The sequence below is a fragment of the Tinamus guttatus genome, unplaced genomic scaffold (genome assembly GCF_059628265.1).
Source record: "Tinamus guttatus ecotype Peru unplaced genomic scaffold, ASM5962826v1 Tinamus_guttatus_pri_ptg000330l, whole genome shotgun sequence".
Lineage (NCBI taxonomy): Eukaryota > Metazoa > Chordata > Aves > Tinamiformes > Tinamidae > Tinamus > Tinamus guttatus.
This window is the reverse complement of record NW_028288864.1, coordinates 3,014,199-3,035,287: the sequence shown is the minus strand read 5'-3', so window position 1 is coordinate 3,035,287 and position 21,089 is coordinate 3,014,199. Positions and strand designations below refer to the sequence as shown.

The 21,089-nt window shown below is 46.0% G+C and overlaps 1 protein-coding gene across 2 annotated transcripts in view; it reads left to right on the top strand.

Moving 5' to 3' along the window:
* Positions 1 to 21,089, top strand: part of MAD1L1 (mitotic arrest deficient 1 like 1) — a 322,579-nt gene that overhangs the window by 157,894 nt on the left and 143,596 nt on the right. For both annotated transcript variants that reach the window (XM_088529470.1, XM_088529469.1), the window contains exon 13: positions 16,077 to 16,165. In XM_088529470.1, coding sequence (XP_088385596.1) covers positions 16,077 to 16,165 — 89 coding nt within the window. The remainder of the gene's footprint in view (positions 1 to 16,076; positions 16,166 to 21,089) is intronic.

The window sequence follows — 21,089 nt, the reverse complement described above, 5'->3', positions numbered from 1 at the left end:
CTTCCCTGTAAAGCTTGCATCAATCTCACTTGAAGAGCCGTTTCCTGTGCAGCTCTGACTATGGACTGCAGATTGTTAAGGTGTGGGGGCTTTTTTCAGCCATTTTGAATTTGTTCAGTAAATACATGAAAACTGCTTCAAAGACTGGGATGGAGGTGGCTTTTCCTCTCTTTCCCTCATGTGCATTTTGAGAAGAATGTGATGGTTTGGCTTCATCACCACTGGTGGATGCTTCTCCTCCTTCCCTATCTTCTCCAAAGAGTGGCAGGGGTTTGTCCCCTTGGGATGTTGTCCTTCCCTTTGCGGGCTGCTGGGGTTCTCCTCCTTCCCTTCCTGCAAACTGTTCTTCCCTCACCTCTTTTTGGTCCCTTCAGAGCAGTGTCTCACTGGGCTGCTCTTATTTACAAGCTCTTTCCAGGTCAGTCCCGCCGGCAATCACTTGCTCTCCTGGGCTTCCTGCTGCCTCTCCCTTTCCTCCCCTTTCCCGTTCTTTGCTGCACCCATGAGTTTGACCCTAAGCTTCCCTGGCCACAAGGACGCGGAGGGGCCGCTCCGGGCACTGGTACGTGGGGACATGGCTTCTCCCCAGCCCTTCTGCCCATCAAGTGCCACCGCACAAGCCGCAGCCTGGGCTGGGCCGCGCTCCGAGGAGCGCCAAGCGCTTCCCCTCGTCCCCATGGCGCCGCTCCTGAGGCGCTGGCGAGCTAACGGCAGCCGCCTCACCGAGGAGCGGTCCTTGCTGCGAGCGTGTCCTAGAGCCTTGGTAAATCATAGAGATATTGAGCATAAAATCCTCAGGGGATACATCCTTTAGGATGGTGGGCTCCCCAAGAGAGCAGCTGCGTGCCGCGTCCGTGGGAGGAGAGGGCCCTATTGCAGGGAATCGTCTCCGCAGGGCAGATAGGAGCAGGATGGTGGCGTGCGCTGCAGGGGACATTTGCAGGTCTGGCTGTGATGTCCCGCTCTCACTTTGCTAATCGGCATCGGCTATTCCAGCCCACGGTTGCCTTGCTTGTCAGCTAAAAGTCAGCTTGCTACTGGAAGACAAAAAAGCAACAAAAAAGGCTTCAGCTAATTGCAGTTGACAAGACAAAGGCAGTTTGACTTTCGAGTATTAATTAGCAAGCCCATACTAATTAGCTTGTATAGCACAATTTATGCTTCTTTCCCTAAATGCAATTAATATCGCAACTGAAGACGTCTCTGGGCTGTGCCACTGTATCATTAACATACTTTACCCTAATTAGACACGGCCAGTAGTGGCTGGAGAAATGAGTTTGTGATTACAACCATAAAAAAAACCCCTGTAATATTTCACATCCTTCAGGGAACCTGCACCTCGAATTTATTTTCTGATTTAAGAGAAATTACCCTTACGGTCGTGGTGTGTAATTATAACAGTGAAACTTGGATTTTTCTCCCCTCCTAATTCTTGAGTTATTTGTTTTTCTGCAGCCGTGGTCTCGGTGTGCACCTGCTCCAAGGGAGCAGTGCCGGCCCAGGCTGCTCATGCACAGTGCGTAGCAGAGGCTCCAAGCGATAAGACTTAGCTCAGTTATCCCTGGTTTTGTGGCTTGAAAAGGGTGCTAGTTTTTGTACTTGCTGAAAGAAGTTTTTTTTTTTTTTATTTTGGATCGTTTTAGGGCATTGCCTTTTCTGCAATCTCTATGTAGGTATGTGTGCACTTTTCTGGCAATTTTATCAGCACTGGAAGGTTTTCTTAATGAGGCGAGTGCTCGAATATCTTTATCTCCAGGCTGTGCCGGGAGATTACTCGTAGCGCTTACACCTCTGCTTTCCTGCTCTGTGATCCTGGAATCTTCCTGCTTATGGTGCACGTCTTTAATGCTCTCCTGGCTTAGAGAGCTGCCTGTTAGCTTTGCTCAAACCAAAATATTACTTGTGGAAATTCTCTCCCATTTGTTTAAGTTTATTTTTCTTTCCCTCCCTGAAGAAGGAAGCAGAAAGGGCAGTAGTTTTTCTAATTTTCATTTGCCTTTTCTATCCCTCTTTATAGGCAGGGGGGAAATGATTTGTCTCAAACCTACCATCTAGGCAAAGCTGTGATCCATGGTCTCTTGCTTTCTTTCAGTCTGGTTCTATAGCAGAGGGCACTCATGTCAGGACTTTTTTTTCCATCATTAATCCCTGAGAGAAGTCAGCTTGGTATTAAAAAAGTATCACCTGTATTTCTGTTGCCCTGAGGTGCTCTGGGTATCTTTTGGCTTTCATCTTCAAAAGACAGCTTGGCCCATGTGGGCTCGGAAATCTGTCGACTGCTCATTGGAACAAATTATATTTCATCCTCCAGCAGGTTAAAAAGGGATGGATATAAGAATTGGAAGAATTGTTTAGCAGGGTGGGAGATAACAAAGATTTGAAGTCCAAGGATGCAGCCATCCCAAGATGAGTGGCATAAACTGAGCATCTTTACAGAAGAACTAGAGACCTTAACATGAAAATAATTAATGCTCCTTGCCTTAACTAAGTGTTTGTTAGTCTGCTGCAAAAAGCAGGGGACCTTTATTTGTGGGCAGCAGGTCAGGCATAGTTAGGAAGCCAAGTCAGATGCTTGATATGGTGAAACTCTTAACACTGAGAAATAACTTAAATGTCAGTAGCCAGCTCCGTTCCTGGTTCAGGATAAGTAATGAAAACAGTACACAGAGGGCCCATGGTGTGTGGTGTGGCTTGGAATGAGTCGTTACCTGGAAAGCTGCATGGAGAATGGCAGAAAAAAAAAGTTTGGAAAACTCACAATAAGCATCAAGATATTAGCAGCAGCAGACCCACACAGTTCATAAACCCCCTGTATTGTTACTAAAGGATTCCTTCCAAGTAGCTGCATGAGACCTTCTAAGTTTTAAGAATGGTAACTTTGATTTGATGCTTAAGACATATGGCTGGCAAGGTTCAAAAGCTACTGTTAACTTTAACTTTACAGATGATAACAAAGCTTTTATCAAAGAAGTGAACCTTAGCATCGAAGGACCTGAGCTGGTTAATTGAGCAGTATGGCTAATTTAATTCCCATTTAAAAGTTATCAAACATGAAGTAAGAAATACAGCACAGAAGACACAAGGATGATAAAAGTGGTACTTATTAAAGGAAATGTACTTTTTCTCTATTATCTACAACGGGATGGCAGTTAGATGTAGGATTAGAGGACAAAGTTGTGATAATTATAATAAAAACGAAGCTTTGCCGAAACATACATAGAACCACCAGGTTGGGAAGGGAAGACAAATGACTGGTGCAGGAAGCCTCCAATTCTCAAAAAGTCTGTTTCATCATTTCCAAATTGATTTAGAAAAACGACAGCAAATCTCCACAGCATTTGACAGATTTTATCCTAGCATCTTACACAAGACCAGCAAAACCAAGACGGATGACTAACGTGGCATTCAGCTGAGCAGGAGCATGATTACAGCAATAGTTTAGTAAGGCAATTTTAGGAAAATATCCAGTTCTCAAATCAGATTGAAAAACATGAATCTGGTTATAAAGAAACAGCAAGAAAATTGATCGAGAATGAGATGATATAGGAACACAAGACTGGAAAAAGATCTTAGATCATAAAGTCCAGTCCTCTGGTATCTAAGGCAATCACATTATATAGTTTAGTTCATAAATTTATCAAGCTTGTCTTGAAACTGCTTAGGTTGTTTTGTCCCATTGCTGTTATTGAAAGACTGCTCTGATAGCTAGAAACCCTCCCAATTCCAGCTGAATATATATATATGCCAGTTAATATCCATCTTTTTTTTCCAGTGTTAATGTTCTTCTTAAACTATAGTGACTCTTCTTCTTCACTCATGTTTATGCTGTGACATATTTATGGAGAACAATCATTCTCTCCCAGCACTTTCTTTGTCTAGGCTAAACAGATCGAGCTCTTTCAGTCTTCTCTTGAAAGAAGCTCTTCAGTCTGCTTATGAATCCTGCAGCTTCTTTTAAATCTCTTCCCATTTCAGCATGTCTCCTTAGAAGATGAGTAACCAGAATTGTAGACATCATTTGAGGTGATGTTTCATCAGTGTCGTCTCTTCTACAGGCGCTTACCTCTTTTAACTGTAGATGGTTCACCTCTTGCCTTACAAAATCACACTTTCTACTTCCAGTGTCACATGGCTCTGATGGCTGCTCCTCGTGTGATCAATTCATCCACAGGCTCTTTGATCTCTTCTGATGTTTCCAACTGATTCTCAGCTCACAGGCGATGTTCTTGAGATAGCAGCATGTGAAAGTGCAAGGCTGTTTAACTGGGTTAGCAGAGGAGGTTAGCATTGACTTTGTGAGTCAATTCTTGTGGCTTATCTCCCTTTTAAAAATCTAGCCAGGCACATGGGATCAAATAGTACATTTCCTTCAAATTAAAAAGAAATAAACTGTCTGTTTAAAAGTCCCACTACACAAATGAACCTGCTGTTGGAACCATTAACATTAAAGTTTTATGGAACTCGGTAGCACCGTTTGGTTTCAGCAGGGTCGTTTTCATTTTCTCACTGAAGGCTCTAGCAGCTAATAGAGGGTTAAAGACTTGTACACAACAGTGGGGAAAACGTTGTTGCATCCTCCTGATTCCCCATGGGAGCCGGACTGCTGGACTGGGGGCAAATAACCTGACCCGAATGAGGCTTCATGATCTAATTCCAAGCCTGTAATTTGGGAATGCCTTAATGCTATGGGCCTACCCTTAATACCTGGGGTATACTTACAAATGTAGCAGGTTGCTTATGAGTTAAAAGGATGCTTTCGACTCAGAAATAGGATGAAAGTTCATAAAACACTTTAAGATTTGCATTGCAGGATTATAGCTGGAATGAGGAACTGAGGCTGGAGAAGAAGCACTAGGGCTTTTTTTTCCTCAGTTGTTGAGCAGAGGAGAAAAGGTGGGTTGTTTCATAAGCAGAGGACACTGCTGGCTTGTGTTGAGAAGAGGGTGGCTCTGTTGTCAGTGTAAAATCTGAGCTATTCCGAGGTACTTAGTGAAATAAATGGGACAGGGATATTATCAGAGGCCTTGTTATGGTGGTCATGGCCTTGGATATGAAAGGCAGAAAGAATGTGCCTTTTAGTATAGTGCTTTGGAGTCTTCATTTATCCTCACAGAGTCGTGGACTACCTCAGACTCTTGCAGTTCAGGGTAGTTGAGCTAAAACACTTTGGAGGAGCCTGGGACTCTCTGCCATTTTCAGCAGGTGTGGAAGGGAATTGGATAAGATTTCTGGATACCTCTAGGATTCAGGAATTTCTGCCCTTTTTTTTTTCTGCGTTGCCTAAGCAGCAGCTTGGAGAACCCATAGAAGGAACATGTGTATGATAGGATGGGATCTTAATCTCTAAGTTGTCTTGTAGCAAGGAAGGGAAACAAGTTTCCTCTGACTTGCCCCAGTCCTTAGAGGTTTCAGCATCACAACAGGACCATTCTGGGAGATCCAGCTCTGGGAAACGCAGGTCTTGGGCACAGTTTGCACAACAATTTGCTTTGAGCCTGAAGGAGAATGTGAAGATCTCTAGGTACTTCTGGAGCATTAAGGGCATGTTTGCTGCTTGTGCCCCGAGATTGAAGCTAGCTGGTACCTTTCTCTTTGCTCAGAACTGATTTGGATGTACAAAAAGGTCGAGGAAAGACTTGAAAAGAATTAGGTTTCAGGACTTAGGACGTTAGGGTTTAGGACACTGATAGTCTAATCAGCTTGCTTATTTTGCTTTCCATCTTTCTGGGTCCCAATGCCTGCACAAGAGCTCGTTGCCAGTCGTTCTTTGCAATTTTTGGCTGTTAGATGCTGGTACAGCAGTGCTGGTGGCAGATGGGGGCCTCTCTGAACTGCTCTGCCAGGGCAACCGAGTCCTCCAGGAGGAGCTGGAAAACCTAATTTATCCACAGAGACATGGAGATCATAGAGCAGAATCTTTCCTGTGACCTCTTGGTAAATAATGAATGGCATCGCCCTGTCTTTTTGGAATCTCTTAATTGAGGCTGACAACTCTTCGTTGTATTACAGGATTCGGCTTGTCAGGAGAATTTTAACTTATTTATGGATATTTCACTAACCTCTAAATACTGGTTGTATAAAATGAAGCTCCTGCCAGGCCCTGCCTGGGGATGCTGTGTCCAGTGCCGATGTCATCTTCTGCACCTTCCTGTCCCCTCCAAATAAAGCCTTGGAGCTTGTTGTTGGTGGCAGCAGGGACCCGTTCACCAAAGGTTAAAGCGCCGGGTTTCTGTGTTGGCACCAGCACCGCACACTTGCTGTTTGTGAGGGGAATGCTTTTTGCTTTTTGCCTTTTTTCCTGTGATTGCTTGCTGGCAACTGAAGGGGACCACAGACATAATCCTTAGAGGCTCAAATGGGCAGAGCTGGCTTGGCAGGGCCCTTCTGTAACCTTTGCTTTTTGGCACGAGGACAGAGATTTCCTACCTCTTATGGATTCAAAACCTGCTTCTCATGGTAGCAAGAAGGCCTCGTGATGGCTCATTTAGCTGAAAACCCTTGAGTGCTTTTAAATGTGCCCTTCTCAAGCTGTGCTTGGGAAGGCTTTGGGGAACAGGAGTGACTCCTTCAAGCATCTGCCTCTGGTTCTGCAAGGCAGCAACTAGAAGGCCCTGTTGAGATAGTGCTAACGGGCTCCCTGCCTCATCCTTGTGCTTCCCATCCCTGGGAATTCTGGGATGAGAATGAAACTCTAGCCACCTTGGCTGTGGAACTCTCGTGGCCCCAGCTTCTCCATCCTTGCTCTGCTCAGATGTATCTGAAAACAGTGCCAAAAAAGCAGTGGGGAACTGCAGAATTGTGCTGGGGATGTGCTGGAGGAGAGGGATGTTCTTAAATACGTGGTGAGGCACAGGCTGTAGTTCATTCCATGTGAGCTTCACTGAGAAGATTAAGTTCAATTTTCAAGTCTAGCACTTGGCAAAGGCTCCTTTGCTTTCTTACAGAGTTAAGCAAAGATGGATTCTGCTGTATTTATGCCAGGGTACTAAGAAGCAAGAATGGGTGTTAGATTCTTCTTTCCCTTCTCCTTTGATCTTCTTCCTAGGTGGTTGGTTTAAATGCATAAACTCTTCTTGGACTATTTGTTATGTGATGATTTCTTGACAAGAAAACTGATGAGGGGGTGAGAGGTGGGACTGCAAGCTACCATTTAATGAGAAGATGGTGATTGAGTGCTCCAGAAAATCCTCAAGGGTATGTTTTCAGGAATGGGAAACAAGCTCTATTCAGACTTTGTGTGGAGGAGGTACAACATCCTCACAGATTTATTTGCTGCTTTGCCTCTGAATCACAGCTGCTGGAAGACTTGCTTCTAGCAAGAGTGCCTGCTCGCGTGTGGCACAAGTGACCCGTGTGGAGCTCTTTGAGAGCCCCAACCTCAGCGCATCGGTGCTACGGCGGGCGGGAAGGTGGCACATTCAACGCAGAAGCCTTGACAGGCTTCCTAAAGAGATTGTTATTCTGTGGCTTGCAGTTCTAACCAGGAGGAACGCGTAGGAGGTGTCAGCCGTTTAGGGCTAATTACTCTGGAGCTTCCCTGTCTCAGTGGACACCAGCTGTTTTCCTCTCCCTGCTGGGAGGAGCCTTTCGGTAGTAATTAACGGGAACAGGGGTCTACGTGCTGGTGGAGCGAGGCTGATAACAGCAGAGAGGCTCAGAGCTGAATGAGCAGGGAAATGAGGTGATCCTTCTTCAGACGAGCTGCTGGACTAGATGGGCTGGTAGGAAAGCAAAGGGAGAAGGTCCCATGTTTACATCCTTCTCTAGAAGTGAGAGGTGAAATGTGTGATTACTAATTAATAGATTTATGGTTTTAAATTAACCTCCCTTCTCCAGTTCCTTTGCTTGGTGGAGGTATCTGTGCCTCTTCCCCTGAAATGGGCAGTGCTGCTTCTTTCCAGACTGTCATCTCTTGCACCCATTCCGGAGTACTAGGATGAAATGAATACAGTGTAAAGTGGGGAAACAAGCTCCAAAAAATCGTAAGTCAAAACTGTCTGAAATGTCACAAGTTGGCACTGATGTGACAGATGGTGCTACACATTGCGGGGTGTTGACATGGAGTCAACACTGGGGAGCAGATTGATCAGCACTTGTGATTTTAGCTGTACTGCATCATCAGGGAGATTCTGTCCTTCTGTCATCAAGGCAAAGGCTCTTTCCAGCACCAGTGTATGGTCACATATATATTACTTTTGGATAGAAGGGTCCCAGGTTTTGTAGGGAGTGGGTCAGTTGGGGCATTCAGGTTGTTCAAAGCAGCGAGGTCTTGTCCATGTCCTTGAAATCTAGAGTCTCAGTCCTTAGCACCCTTCTGCAGAGTGACAGTATCAGTAGTGTCGTTTTGTCTCCCATTTGAGTAACAGCCCTATTTGCTGTAGGAAGTTAAGAAGAAAGAAAATATTCTCCTGATTTTTTCTCTCAAGTGTTCCAGACAGGAGTATTCAAGCTGGATCGTCTGAATGATGGGTTAAGCACTTCCAATTAGATGTTATTGCTCATCAGCACTAATGGGCTGTAGCGTGGAGCACCCGCTGGCGCGGGGCTCGTGGGTGCTGCCGGGTGCGAGGAGCCAAGGGAGGTTGGCGCTGGAGGCGGTGGCATCTCGGGGTGTCTGCGCGTGAGAAGGGCGTTGAAGGGGCTGGAGCCCTCCCAAGGGGGCTTGGGGCAGGTTTGGGGTGGGCAGCGGGGCCCTGGCTTGGAGGAGCACGTGGAGGAGAGGTTTGGTGGCGCCGTGGGGACGTGCTCCATCCTTCGCGTGCCGGACACCGGTTCCCGGCTGACGCTGGCCATGGGCGAGCAGGGCCAGTCGGGCACCCCTGCTCCAAGTCCACCTGTAGGTGACACTGACCGTATGTCATGTAGCTGAAACCACTTTCTGCAGAGCCCTTGACCTTTGTGATTCCTGTGGAAGCCGTAGGGCAGCGCTTGTGGCAGCACAGTGTGGAAAGGGAGGTTTGGGGAGGAAAGCATGGATTGGGAGCCAAGGAGAGAGAGGTGAGAGCTCCTTAGGGCTCTTGGGGCTGATGAATTAGTTAATGACTGCACTGTGCTTTGAAAATGCAAATGCTGTGTCAGAGCGAAGCCTGATTATAATAAATAATCAATCTTGCTTCGGAGAGGGGCACGAGGACGGGAACGGGGCGAGCCCGGGGCCGCGTTTTGAGCGCGGCTCTGCACCCAGACCATCCCTGCGAGCGCGGGCGGCTCCTGCGCCTGACGCTAACACCGGCATTTTGCTCCTTGCGAGTGGCCCGGCGGGAAGGGAAGGGGCTGGCGGCGCCGCCGGTGCCTGAGCCACCCCTGCTAATAGGAGAGATGGAAACTGCCTCCTAAGCAGGATCCTCGGGGGATGCAGGGAGAGGAGGGGGGATGCGGCAGACGTCCGGAGGTGACAGCTCCTTCTCCCTTGGCACTTTATTCGTTTGTAGCGAGCGTTCCTAGTAATTACACCTCTTAATTTAGGAGAGCGAGTGGGAGAAAGGAATATAAATTTGTGTATTAACTTTAGAGATTGGAAATAGGGCGAGCGAACCTTCTCTCTGGGAGATTATATTTGGAAATGAAATCGAATGACATTCAGTATAAACTTGAAAAATTGCTCTCTTTTACTGCAACAGGAGGAGACAAACGGCGAGCCAGACTGTACTGGAGAGAAGCAGAAGTCAGCACATGTCCATTCCCCTCCATGTGTGTGTGTCCATAATGATCTGTAAGCCTGGCTACGTTTTTAGGAACCTGTTTGCTGGCAGGTTTCTTCTAGCCCTTTCTTCTCCTTGATAAAAGTGTGCTGAATTTATTACAGGTTGGTTAACCCATAGCAGCTGGGGGCTGTTAGGCAGGTCTCATTCAGCCAGGTCTTCTCTTTGCAGAGGAAAAACATATACTTTTTTTTTTTCTTCAATCAAGTGTGAAATAGATAGTTCTAAAGCACTTTTTTATTGAATATCTAATTTTCCTTTGCTTCTATTGCTTCTGTTCTATAGTATCATCCAGGATTAGTTTCTCCAAGGAAAAGCATCTACTAATCCTGCTCTGCTTAGCCTATTTCTGAATGACAAGTCATATTTTGTTGCCACTACAAGTGTTATCTTATTTTGTTGGAAGAAGGGCTAGGTTTAAGACAAGGAAGAGGCTCTTTGCTAAGAAATCTAATGCAGCTTAGTCCTTCCCACTTGTGTTTCTCTGCACGCCCATGGGCCTGGGGGTCTGCCACAGACGGTGCAGCTTTTGCTGAGGAGGATGATTGATGGAAATGGCTAGCAGGGTGTTTTACTGCCTCGTGGTGTTGCTGAACACCCAAATTAAACTCACGTGTGTTGAGTTTTGTTCAAACACCATCTTGCCTGGTGGCAATAGGGAGTAGGAGATCACCAAACTTGTTGCACTGATCTGGGGGAAGAGGAGTAAAATCCCTATTTCCTCCTGTGTCCTTTGGCCAGTGTTACAGATAGGCCAGTTATTCTAGCAAAGCTATCAAGCTCTTGAGAAACAGTAGTAGGTCTGTTTTCCAGCCGCAGTCTATAGGTCATGCTCAGTGCCCTGTTTCTTTGTTCTAGTCTATTTTAGCACATATTCTTCCTTTCCAAGTCTACTTGGTTTTCATACATTTAAATATTTATGTATTTAAATAGCTTCCTGAATTGTGTTGAGACTCGTAGTCAAACACAACCTCTCAATTCACCTTTCCGTGCTGCCTCCATGCAATTCAGTTCCTATTTATCTCTGCCTCTTAAAATCAGCTCTTTTGCTGAGGAAAGCCTTTCAAAGGATGTTGCATCAGCCCATTGTTAAATAAACCTTCGACTTTTATAATGGCTTCAGCATTTCCTGCTTTTTGCCACTCCAAGAAAGCTGGATGACGTGCAGGGACCCATCACCAGGGGAAGACTGCTGGATCAGCCCCTTGCAATAATTCACTGATTATCATAGAATGCCTAAGGTTGGAAGGGACCTCTAGATATCATCTAGTCCAACCCCCCTGCACACGCAGGGTCACCTAGAGCACGTGGCACAGGACTGTGTCCAAGTGGGTTTGGAAGATCTCCAGAGAAGGAGACTCCACAACCTCTCTGGGCAGCCTGTTCCAGGGCTCTGTCACCCTCACTGTCAAGAAATTTTTCCTTAAGTTCCTGTGGAACTTTTGGTGCTTCAGTTTGTGGCCATTTCCTCTAGTTCTGTTGGTGGCCACCACTGAAAAGAGACCAGCACCATCCTCCTCACTGCCTCCCTTGAGATACTTACAGACACTGCTCAGGTCCCCTCTCAGCCTTCTCTTCTCCAGGCTGAACAGGCCCAGCTCTCTTGGCCTCTCCTCATAGGGCAGATGTTCCAGGCCCCTGATCATCCTCGTAGCCCTGCGCTGGACTCTCTCCTCTGGTCCTGAATTATTCAAATAATAACTGTATGTCTCCAACGTGAGTTCTGTGAAATATGTGTACACGATATGGGTGAATAAACCAGCCGCCCCCCCCCTTTTTTTTTTCAACATGCAAATCTTGACTTGAGCAGTGAGTTGAAATACTTTGGATAATGAGACCTTCCTGAACTTCCCTACCTAAAAATGAGGCACCTGAGGTTCAGTCATTATTTTGGGTAGTGTGTTAAAAATTGTCAGAAGTTCTGAAGTACCATTTTCAAGGGTGATTGATTTAGTTAAGAGGTTTAAGTCCTACAGTAATTCCCATTTTGGAAGTGGCATGTGGGCAGCCAGGTGCTTTGGAAACGCTGAGCTTCATGAGCACTGATGTCCCCTGGGCTCAGCCCTCTGTGCTGCAGAGACTCACGGGAGGGGACAGATGTGGGTTGAAAACAACAAATGCCAGAAATATGACCAAAAATCAGATCTCCAAAGTAAGAATCTGTTTATTCCAGCTTTCAGGAGATGACTTTGTAGTTTTGTTTCTGCTATCTTCCCAAAGATATTAGAATGATTCCGACAGAAGCGGAAAGCAGAAGGAGCACATTTCTTACCTTGCTGTGGGTGTTTGCTATGTCATTAGCGCTCAGAGGACAGCCACCATCCAGAAATCCTGTCCAGGCAGGCTTAAAAGTAAAGGCAGAAAGAAGATATTCCATTTAATTACACACTATACAAAATTCCTTCCATGTTCCCCCTCCTCCTGCTGCTTGGCTTGTAAATTATAATGGCAGTATTTGCATTCCACCTTTTGGGGGGTTGCATGCAGCACAGATTTGTGTGCGTGGACGTTTTAGATTATTTTAAATACCACATGTGCCCTGATCACTTTCTATTGACAGCAGTAAAGCTGGGCTGGAATTAATGATGATGAAGTCAGAGAGAGCAGAAAAGGTTCTGGATAAATGGGATCAATTTAGGCTGAGGGCAAGAGGCTCCAGTGGCTCTGAGAAGAGAACATTACATAGTTAAAATGTTAAGTACCTGTTTACGTGTTTTATTCTCAAGTCATGGGCTCTGACATTACTCATTATTGTGCCCTTTCTTGGTGTCATAAAAACCTTGGATAACTTAAAATAGCTCGGCTTCTTTTCAAGTTTCTAATATATTGCATGCAGAGAGGCCATCACACTGGGCTGATCCTGAGCTATAAGAGGTACCTTGCTCCCCTTGTGCAATTTTTGGGTAAGAAGTGCAATATTGTAAGGCTGTAGAAACTATAGGACCACGTTCTCCCTCTGCTCTTGACGTTGGGTAAAAGGGGAGAGCTAAAGGGTCCGTGTCTGAGCTAGGTTGTTTAGTACAGAAAGAGGGAATGCAGCAAGGAGCAGTTATATTTCCCACTCTCCTAGGCAAAGGCTTCTACTGGATTAATGTATTCAAAAACAAGAATGAGAAAAGTCTAGCTGAGCCAGTTATCATAAAATTATTGATAACAGCTGGCAGAATTTAGACTGAAATACCGAATTAGTCCCCCAAACCAAACATACGGCCGCTGAGCTCTGTGAAGCCGGCATCTGGTGAACGAGGGAGGCCAGCACCAGAAATTAACTGAGCAAAAGTGATGGGATGGAAAGTGGGCAGCAGGAATAACGAGAGGCCGGGCTGACCTGTCCCTCTGCCCCAGGCCTGTGGCACAAACTCGCTGCAGAGCAGGGCTGCTGCAGGACCCCCCGAGCAGCAACAGCGGAGGGATGGCCCCATCGCTTACGCTTGCAAGGGCTGAAAATTACCTCAAATACAGGTTTGGACTTCTCCTGTTGCTGCCTTCCTGTTGCTTACTTTTCCTCACTCCTTCCTGTTGTTTTCCACCCTTTTTCCCCATGTCCTTTCCCGATTGCGTAGGGCGCAGAGCTGCTGTGCGTGTCCGATGAGGCGAGGCAGCGGTGGCAGCGTCTTCGGCAGCCCGGTGCTGCCACGAGTGTGTCGAGCCGATAAGAGCATCCTCTGCTCGTCATCCCCTATCAGGTGAAGCTGCAAATCAGAGAAAGATTTTTAACTGCAGGTTCCTTATTTTTCACTCTTTTTGCTCTTCTCTGCATTCTTGTTTTGTGAGGACTTTTGTGCCTGTGCTGCCTTCAGACAAACAGAACTGGATGCCAACAATAAGCTGCTTCAGCTTATCTCCGCTAACTTTTCCCTCTGAAAAAGACATAAATAACATCTTTAATATCCTCTGTGAGATTGACAGGCAGCAAAGTTTTTCTTGCAGGAACTCTTTAACAATTAAAGGAAACAAGCAGCATTTTTTTGAGTGAAATATTTATCTAATACTTTAACTTCTGGTTTTCATAAAAGGTTAATGAATTTGTATTGGGCATAACTTGCCTTGGGACAAAGTTGTGCCTTGGCTCTGAACTTGGAAGCCTCTGATGTTCATGGAAGCAGGTTGGTGCAAGCCCACAACTGTGCGAGCCAGGTTGTTTCGTGAAGTCAACACAACGCCCTTGTCTCTGCTCTCAACTCGGGGACTTCAGATTTATGGTCCAGCTTGATTTTGGGGGAGGCTTGAAAGTGGGGAGGACACAGAAATGACTTCAACTACCCCTGCAGCCCCTGTGCCCCGGGATGAGGATGCCGGGCACAGAGTCTCATCGCGCTGCTACCGAGGCTACCCGCAAGTCACCCGTCCCTGCTGTGCATCAGGCGAGACCCTCACCTGAACGCGTGGCCACTGGCTCTCCCGTCTCCTTTTCCCATCCCACACTCCAGTTTTAACCCCTCTCTCCATAGCGAGCCCCGGAGACCCCCGCTCACCGCGGCAGGGACCAGCCGGGCCGTCCCCGTCCTCTCCCGGGAGGCAGCCGTGATTTATCCGCCCTTGTCAGCGAGCAGGTGGCAGTTGGACTCAAGGCTGTGCCCGCGTGGCCTATGATAAATAACATATTTACCAGCCCTTCCATCTTCTGGCGCTGTCCATATGCGGTCCAGAAAGCAGCACAGAGCTCTAATAACAAACCCATCCAGCCTCCAGCAGCCGTGGGAAACAGGAGCTGTAATGAATGTTTTCCTGCTAGAAGTTGGTTGGAATTGAAGGCTGCACCTTGTCCCGGTACCTTTTATTCACATTCCTGGAATTATCTGGAGCACTTGCTTTATCCCCAGCCATCTGTGATGGGCTGAGCTGGGAGAGATAAGCTCAGTATCAGAAAATTGAGGGAAGCATTTCTGGCTGTGATAATCTTATCAGCTAGCTAATATACATTAACATTTGTAGAGGCTGATGGTGCAGGTGGGCTTTTGCTTTCCCTCCCTTCATGGATGTGTTTTGACAGGCTGGGGGAGGATGCAGAGCTCAGGGTTATAGAGAGGAATTCGACAAGAGCCTCTTCCTCTCACCCTGCTCCATCCCTGTGATCCCAGAAAGGGGAAGGAGGATCATCCGAACAGCCCTTTCCTGCCTTCTCTTCCCCGCACTGCTGCCTCCTTTTTCTGCTGTATGCCAAGAGCAAAGATGTGTTACGCCAAAACTCCCTTTCTTGCTGAGCAGTGTGACTGTGCATGTCTATATGTTCCCCTTCCTTGTAAAACTAGGGAATTTCGTGGTGCCTTTGCATGGAGTTTGCTGGCACGATGTGATTCCACTCTCCAAGTCTAATCAGGGCTGTTGGAGGGAATGGCAGACTAATGGGTTATTTCCCTGATGCTGAGCACAGAGCCCTGTGTGGTCATATGTTTTGCATTTATAATTATGGTTGGATTGCTTATTGTTTTCTGCCTGAGTGGAAAGTACAGGATGTGTCCGTGGGTTTATTAGGGGAATTAGTAATCAGGTGCTGAAAGACAGATGACAAAAGGAAAGCAATATCTGAGGAATGCGTGAGAAAGAGGTTTAAGCTGAGGGAAAGTGCTAGAACAGAAATTGTTTGTCCTCTAAGCAGTTTGTCTCTGCTTAGAATTCATAAAGGTTCATTCTCTGAGAGAGAGGTTTAAAAACAAGTAAAGTGTGTAGGGTTTTTTCCTCCTCTGTGCATCATCTCAATAGCTGCATTAGGGATACAGATGCGTCCCCAGCCAGGGGACCTGAGCAGGGAAGAATCTGGGTAAGAAGTTTTCATATCTTTCGAGCTTCCAAGTATTTTCTTGCGAGTTCTTTCTTGAACAAGGCCAGAGGCGGAAAGTATCCTTAATTGTTTGTTTGTTCTACCAGAGCAACCGAGCAGCCTCAGCCAGAGGTGTATATTGGAAAGTGTTGGAAACAGTCCCCAGTCTTTTGGATTCAATGTATGAGTTGCAAGCAAGGCAACGTAGTCCCCTGTGGTGCATTTCCTTTGGGGAGGAATTGATGCTAAAGGAGGCCGAACGGCCCGTACCGAATCTCGGGTACCAGGCGACTGCTACTTCCCAACAAATGATTTTTTGCCTCACTTTACCGAGAGGGGAAGGGTTGGGGAATTATCTGAAAGAGAAGCAGAAGCTCTGCTTGGAAAAAAAAAGTCTTTCTATACCTCAGCTACCTAGGAGAAAATGTTATTGAAGGGCCAAAAGGAGTGCACAGAGGGACACAGGATGGCACTCGGCGTGTGATGAGCTGTGCTGTCCGTCGGTGTCCCGTGAGGGACCCAGCCTGGGCAGGCTGTGATGGTTCTCCCTCCTATTCGTGTGTCTCTAGTCCCCCTCATTCCTGTCGAATGAACTAACCTCTCCTCTCCCACAGCTGGAGGTGGAGATGAAGGTCCTGAAGTCCCAGGAGTGCACGGCTGATCAAAGCGTCCTCATCACTAAGGAGGAAGTTGATGCGCTCAGGTAGGCTCCTGTTGAACCTCTGTGCATGCATGCAAAAAGAATATACATATAGACTGCCTATATGTGTATTTATATAGAGAGAGAGGCTACCTGATGGCCTGCTGTTCAGTGAACAATGTGGCAGCATTGATAGAACACGTTTTCCCTGCATTTTTGAAACAGTGTGTTCTTTTTCCAAGCTCCCTTTTTACTTTCCTACTAGCCTTTATGGATGTAAGAAATCCATGAAGCATTAACAAAAAATACCAGCCCCGAATCTTTTCTGCCTTTAGATACCTTATAACCTTTTCTCTCTTTCAGCAGTCTACTAGCTTGTTTTATAAATCTGTTTGGGGTCTCTTGCACTCGGTAGTTCATATCACAGTGGCTCCTGCATCACTGTTTCTCCTATTGACTTCTTCCCCTGTGGAAACAGCATTGCTGTTTGCTTCTTTCTTTGGCTCAATCTGGACTGCAAATACAGGATCTGTTGGCATGTGTGTAAAGAGGTTTAGAATCCACCTTTTGTAATGCTGATGTGCATGTAACACTGCAGATAAAAGGGGGATGTTTCCCCTGGAGCATTGCTGGAGATGGCAGAGGGGTACCTGTTGTGATTCAGTGAAAGAGAAGTTACAAAACAGCGTTTCAGCAGAGGATACATGAACATTTACAAAAGCTACCATGGAGCTAGACAACCTTTCTATGTATTTATTAAAGCATTTACAGCTTCCATTCCAAAGAAGGTGATACAATAAATACTGAATGCAGAAAAGTTCATCTGTTTTCGAATGTTTAATAAAGTTCCTTTTATTTAAACTGAGCAAATCAGTTAGATCTTGACAGGCCGAGCTTTTTATTCTCAGCTGATGTAAGACTTTGGCTGGAGTTTCTCTTCTTAATTCTTCTACATTTTCAGCTCCATTGCTATAAAGTGTTACTGCCTCTTAGGACTGAAAGCTGGCTTTTGCAGCCAGCAGTGTCTTGCGGCAAGCAGAAATTACTGGCCTGAATGTTATGACTTTGCTCTTGTGCTTTGCCTCTGGAGCTTGTTTTACAGCTTTGAAAGCCCCAGTTCCACAGCAGAAGGGGAGGTGTTTGAAAATAACACATGTTCAGCTAAGCTATTCCAATACATTGTCGAGCTGTAAACCTGATCTTAGGGACTCGCTCCTGGAGCGTCGTTCCCTCAAGCTGGTGCCGTAGCTCAGAAGAGCCAAGGCAGGCGGCAGCTTTTGTTCTATCAGATGCTGGAGTTCTGGTAGGGGACAACATGCTGTGGCTTCCCTCTTTCAGCAGGATAAACCTTTCTGCATTTGCTTTGCTTGCTGTGGGTTTGCAGACCTGAGCTCATTCAGATTTTTCCTTCCAGAGGGACACTAGACCCTCTGGAACCTAATGGTTATGCGGCTGCTGCTATTCAGCACCTCCTCAGCAACATAAAACCCATCACTCCTGATTAATATTATGCCTCTATCAGTACGAGCAGCATCCTGTTTGCCGTCTGCTGGGAGCTGAGGGTGTTCAGAGTATTTCCACAGTAACTCTGCAGTCTTTTCCCTGCACTGGCGTGGGCTGCAGCACCTTTTCATGTAGGAGACGTTCAGTCTCTGTATTTTCACCTCCAAGGCTCATTATTCAGTGTTTATCTTCAGTGAGCAGCATTTGCCATCTATTAACTGAGCAGCTTCAGGGACAGTGAGGGGAAGAGCTGTTTGCCACGTAGTCCAGGACTGCTTCAGGTTGACGGAGGGGATGGAGACGTCGGCCTTGCCCCGAGTTACAGCCCCTTTCCTGCACTGGGACAACAGGAACTCAGGTCCTTACGTTATTTTGATGCTCCGTGTGTTGGCTTCTGCACAAAGCAAGCCCGAACCCCCCCTATAATCTCGTTTTTCCTCTCTCTTTTTTCCTCGTTCTTTCTGTTTGTTTTAATTTCTTTGACTACTAATCTCATCTCTCTCCTCCTTTCATGAAATTGCGACAAGATCTCCATAAAAAGTATTACAGAGAGAGAGGGCTGTTCTCAGTAAAGCCATTAATGATGTGGAGCTATTCTCCAGCAATACACTGCAAGCTGTTTCAGGAAGGAAGCTAAGCTTCTGGAATTGTTTTTCAGTGGTATTTTGTCTTTTCTTCTCTTTCCCATTTCAGTGCTGCAGCCTCCTGGGGCTGTGGGTGCACAGAAACCACAGGCACAGTATCTAATACCAGATTTTTTGTACCGCTTTGTACTGAACGGCCTTTTTTGTTGTTAGGCTAGACCAGATGATTTAAATACCTGTCCCAAGCCTTGATGCTAGTCATTGAGCTACAGAGCTGTTCTAAAAATCATTTATGTCTTCCCTTTTAATCACCCTTTTGCCGCTCAGCTCTTGTTTTCTATCAGTAAGTGATTTGGTGCTCTCTCTACTATCTTTCTTGAGAGCTGCTAAGCCAGTTCCTGCTCCTTTTTTCCACCCCGTTGGCTACTGTTGTTGCTTCAGGTCTCTTATCGCAGTCCCAAACACTCCAGCCAGCAGCACACGTGCTTCTCTGCATTGCAGAATTGACTTTGTATAAAGCATTTTTCTTGTGGGATTGGGCCTAATTTTGAGTTTTCTGTCATATTCTGTGCATTGGCCAAGAACTTGGGCCAACTTCCTTCCTTGCAAAAGAAAACTCCTTTTCAAAAGGACACATGAGAAGTCACCATCTTTCCCCATGCTCCAGGATTGGTGCTCCATGATCCGAGGGCTCTGGGCAGCCAGGCTGGCAGCGTCCGCCCCAGCAGCAATAGGGAACTGGATAGTTTGATTGAAGAATAGACCAGGTTTGGAGGAGAATAGGGATGAGTATGGCTAGAGATTACGCTTGCTTTGCTCGTCCTTCTGCTGTGTCCTTGTGGGCCTCAGCAGGACCCACTAACTCAGTTCTACCTGGTACCTGAGGACAGCTAGGAACAAGAGCTCTACTGGGCTTCCTTCCTTTCGCAGAAGCTGTCACAAATTAATTCTGGCAGAAAACAGGGAGAAGATGAGTACAAACTTCACAAATTGGAAAGTGGGGAAGGAAATCCCACAGCTTATGAAGGAGTTATTTCCCTTATTGTAGTTTATCATGGTATTTGAAATCCTATTAACCTACAGTACGATGCGTCTGCTCTCCTGGACTGAGCCCAGCCTCCCCAGTTAGCTGCTGTCATGAAGGAATGTGAAAAATGGAGGCAAATGAGCAGAAGCCAAGGAGAGGAGGCTGTGGAGCAGGAAAGAGCTCCAAGCTTCCAGGCATCTCCATATACACCCGTGCTTAGAAGCTCCCTTCTAAAAACAAAAGCAGGAGACACACAAAAGGGAAGAAAAAATCCATATTAATCCTTTGAATCTGTATTCACCTCCTGTGAGTGAATGAGAGTTTTTAAAAATATGTCTTTTGTCTCATTTTTCTTTAGTATGGAAAGTAAATTTTCGATGAGGAACTTGAAAGACTTTATCAGTTTTTCCCCTTCTCTGGAGAACAAAGTGCTCTTTCGTCAGACCTTTTATAACTTTAAATGTGAAGCTCTCTCCCAGCATCATCACTTCTGAAGAGACAATAAAAGCCAGTGCTAATGCTGTCATTTCTCACACCTCTTGCTGCTCCCTCTGAAATCATATTTGTTTATATTCTGCAGGTCTTATGAAAGAAAAAGTGGTCAAACTGTTGAGTTCTTGTACTGTGGGGCATGGCAAAGCAGAGAGCATTTAGGCATTAGCACGTTTTAGAGGGATGGTGATAGTTGTGCAGAAACTGATATTTCAGAACCTATAAATAAAAGTAATATATTTTTTATTAAAAAAAAAAAACTTTACTAAAGACTTGTGGGAACAGCTGAAGGACCTTTTCAGCTGGAACAAATCCGAACTTTTCCCTTCTACTGTCAGACTGCAACCCCAGTAAATCCTAAATGTTTTCTGTGGATTTAGTGACTGGGTAGAGTTACAGTAACTCAAAAGAAATTCGTGTCCTTGCCAATGCCTATTAGTCACACTTGCTGGAATTCTCTCTGCTCTGCTCCTAACACCATCTCAATGCCATCTGGATCCCTTAATAGCGTCTTCCCAACACATGCATTTTCTGCTCCATTCAGTAGTTTGCTCTTCAGCAATAGGTTTTCCACATGGCCATGTCCTCGCCACAGATGGGGCCTCTGCAAGACCAGCCCTCTTCTCTCATGCCCACACTGTTCTACAGGCCATCACGTACCACCTCTGAGAGCATTAAAAACCAGTAAAAAAGGGATAAAGGGGCAATGGTGGGTTAATGGTGGGTTAACTCACTGAAGAGCGTGGAGCGAGACTTTTGGAAGTGCCTAGATGCTGGTGAAATTTGTGCCTTCTTCCTCTCTTCTATCTCATCTCTTCCTTTGTAAAATAGGAGCAGTCCAGAGTGTTCACCTGGAAGACTGGCTGCACATGGGGTGGTACCTCCTCATTGTCACAGATGGCCTTTTGCTTAAAAGGGTCTGCTGAAACTGCAGGGCTTTTTTTTTTTTTTTGTCGTTTTTGTTGTTCTTACCACTTCGGGACAGTGAAATATGTGGTGGATATGATATAAAACTCAGTTTTGGGAAATGGGAAAATCCACCATTTGGAGCAAATACAAATTTATCTGTTCTTGCACAGGGTTTGATGTTGCGAAAGCCTGCTGAGACTGCGTGATTAACCTTGTGCCTTTGGAAGCCTCTCCCTGGGTTAAGTTGTCTGCCTTTGATGCAGGAAAAGCCTTCCAGAAATTTGAGGAGATCTTTCCCAGAGTTTGTTTTCATGTTTTCAAACCTCTACACGTAGAATAAGTTGGTAGATTTTCCAGAAATCAGTCCAAGCATTTTCCCCTTTATCACTGAAGTTCAGAATGGTCTCAGCCCTTTATAAAGTAGCGGGTGTTCTTCCTGCCTCGTGTCACAGAGCTGCTGTTAAAACGAGCC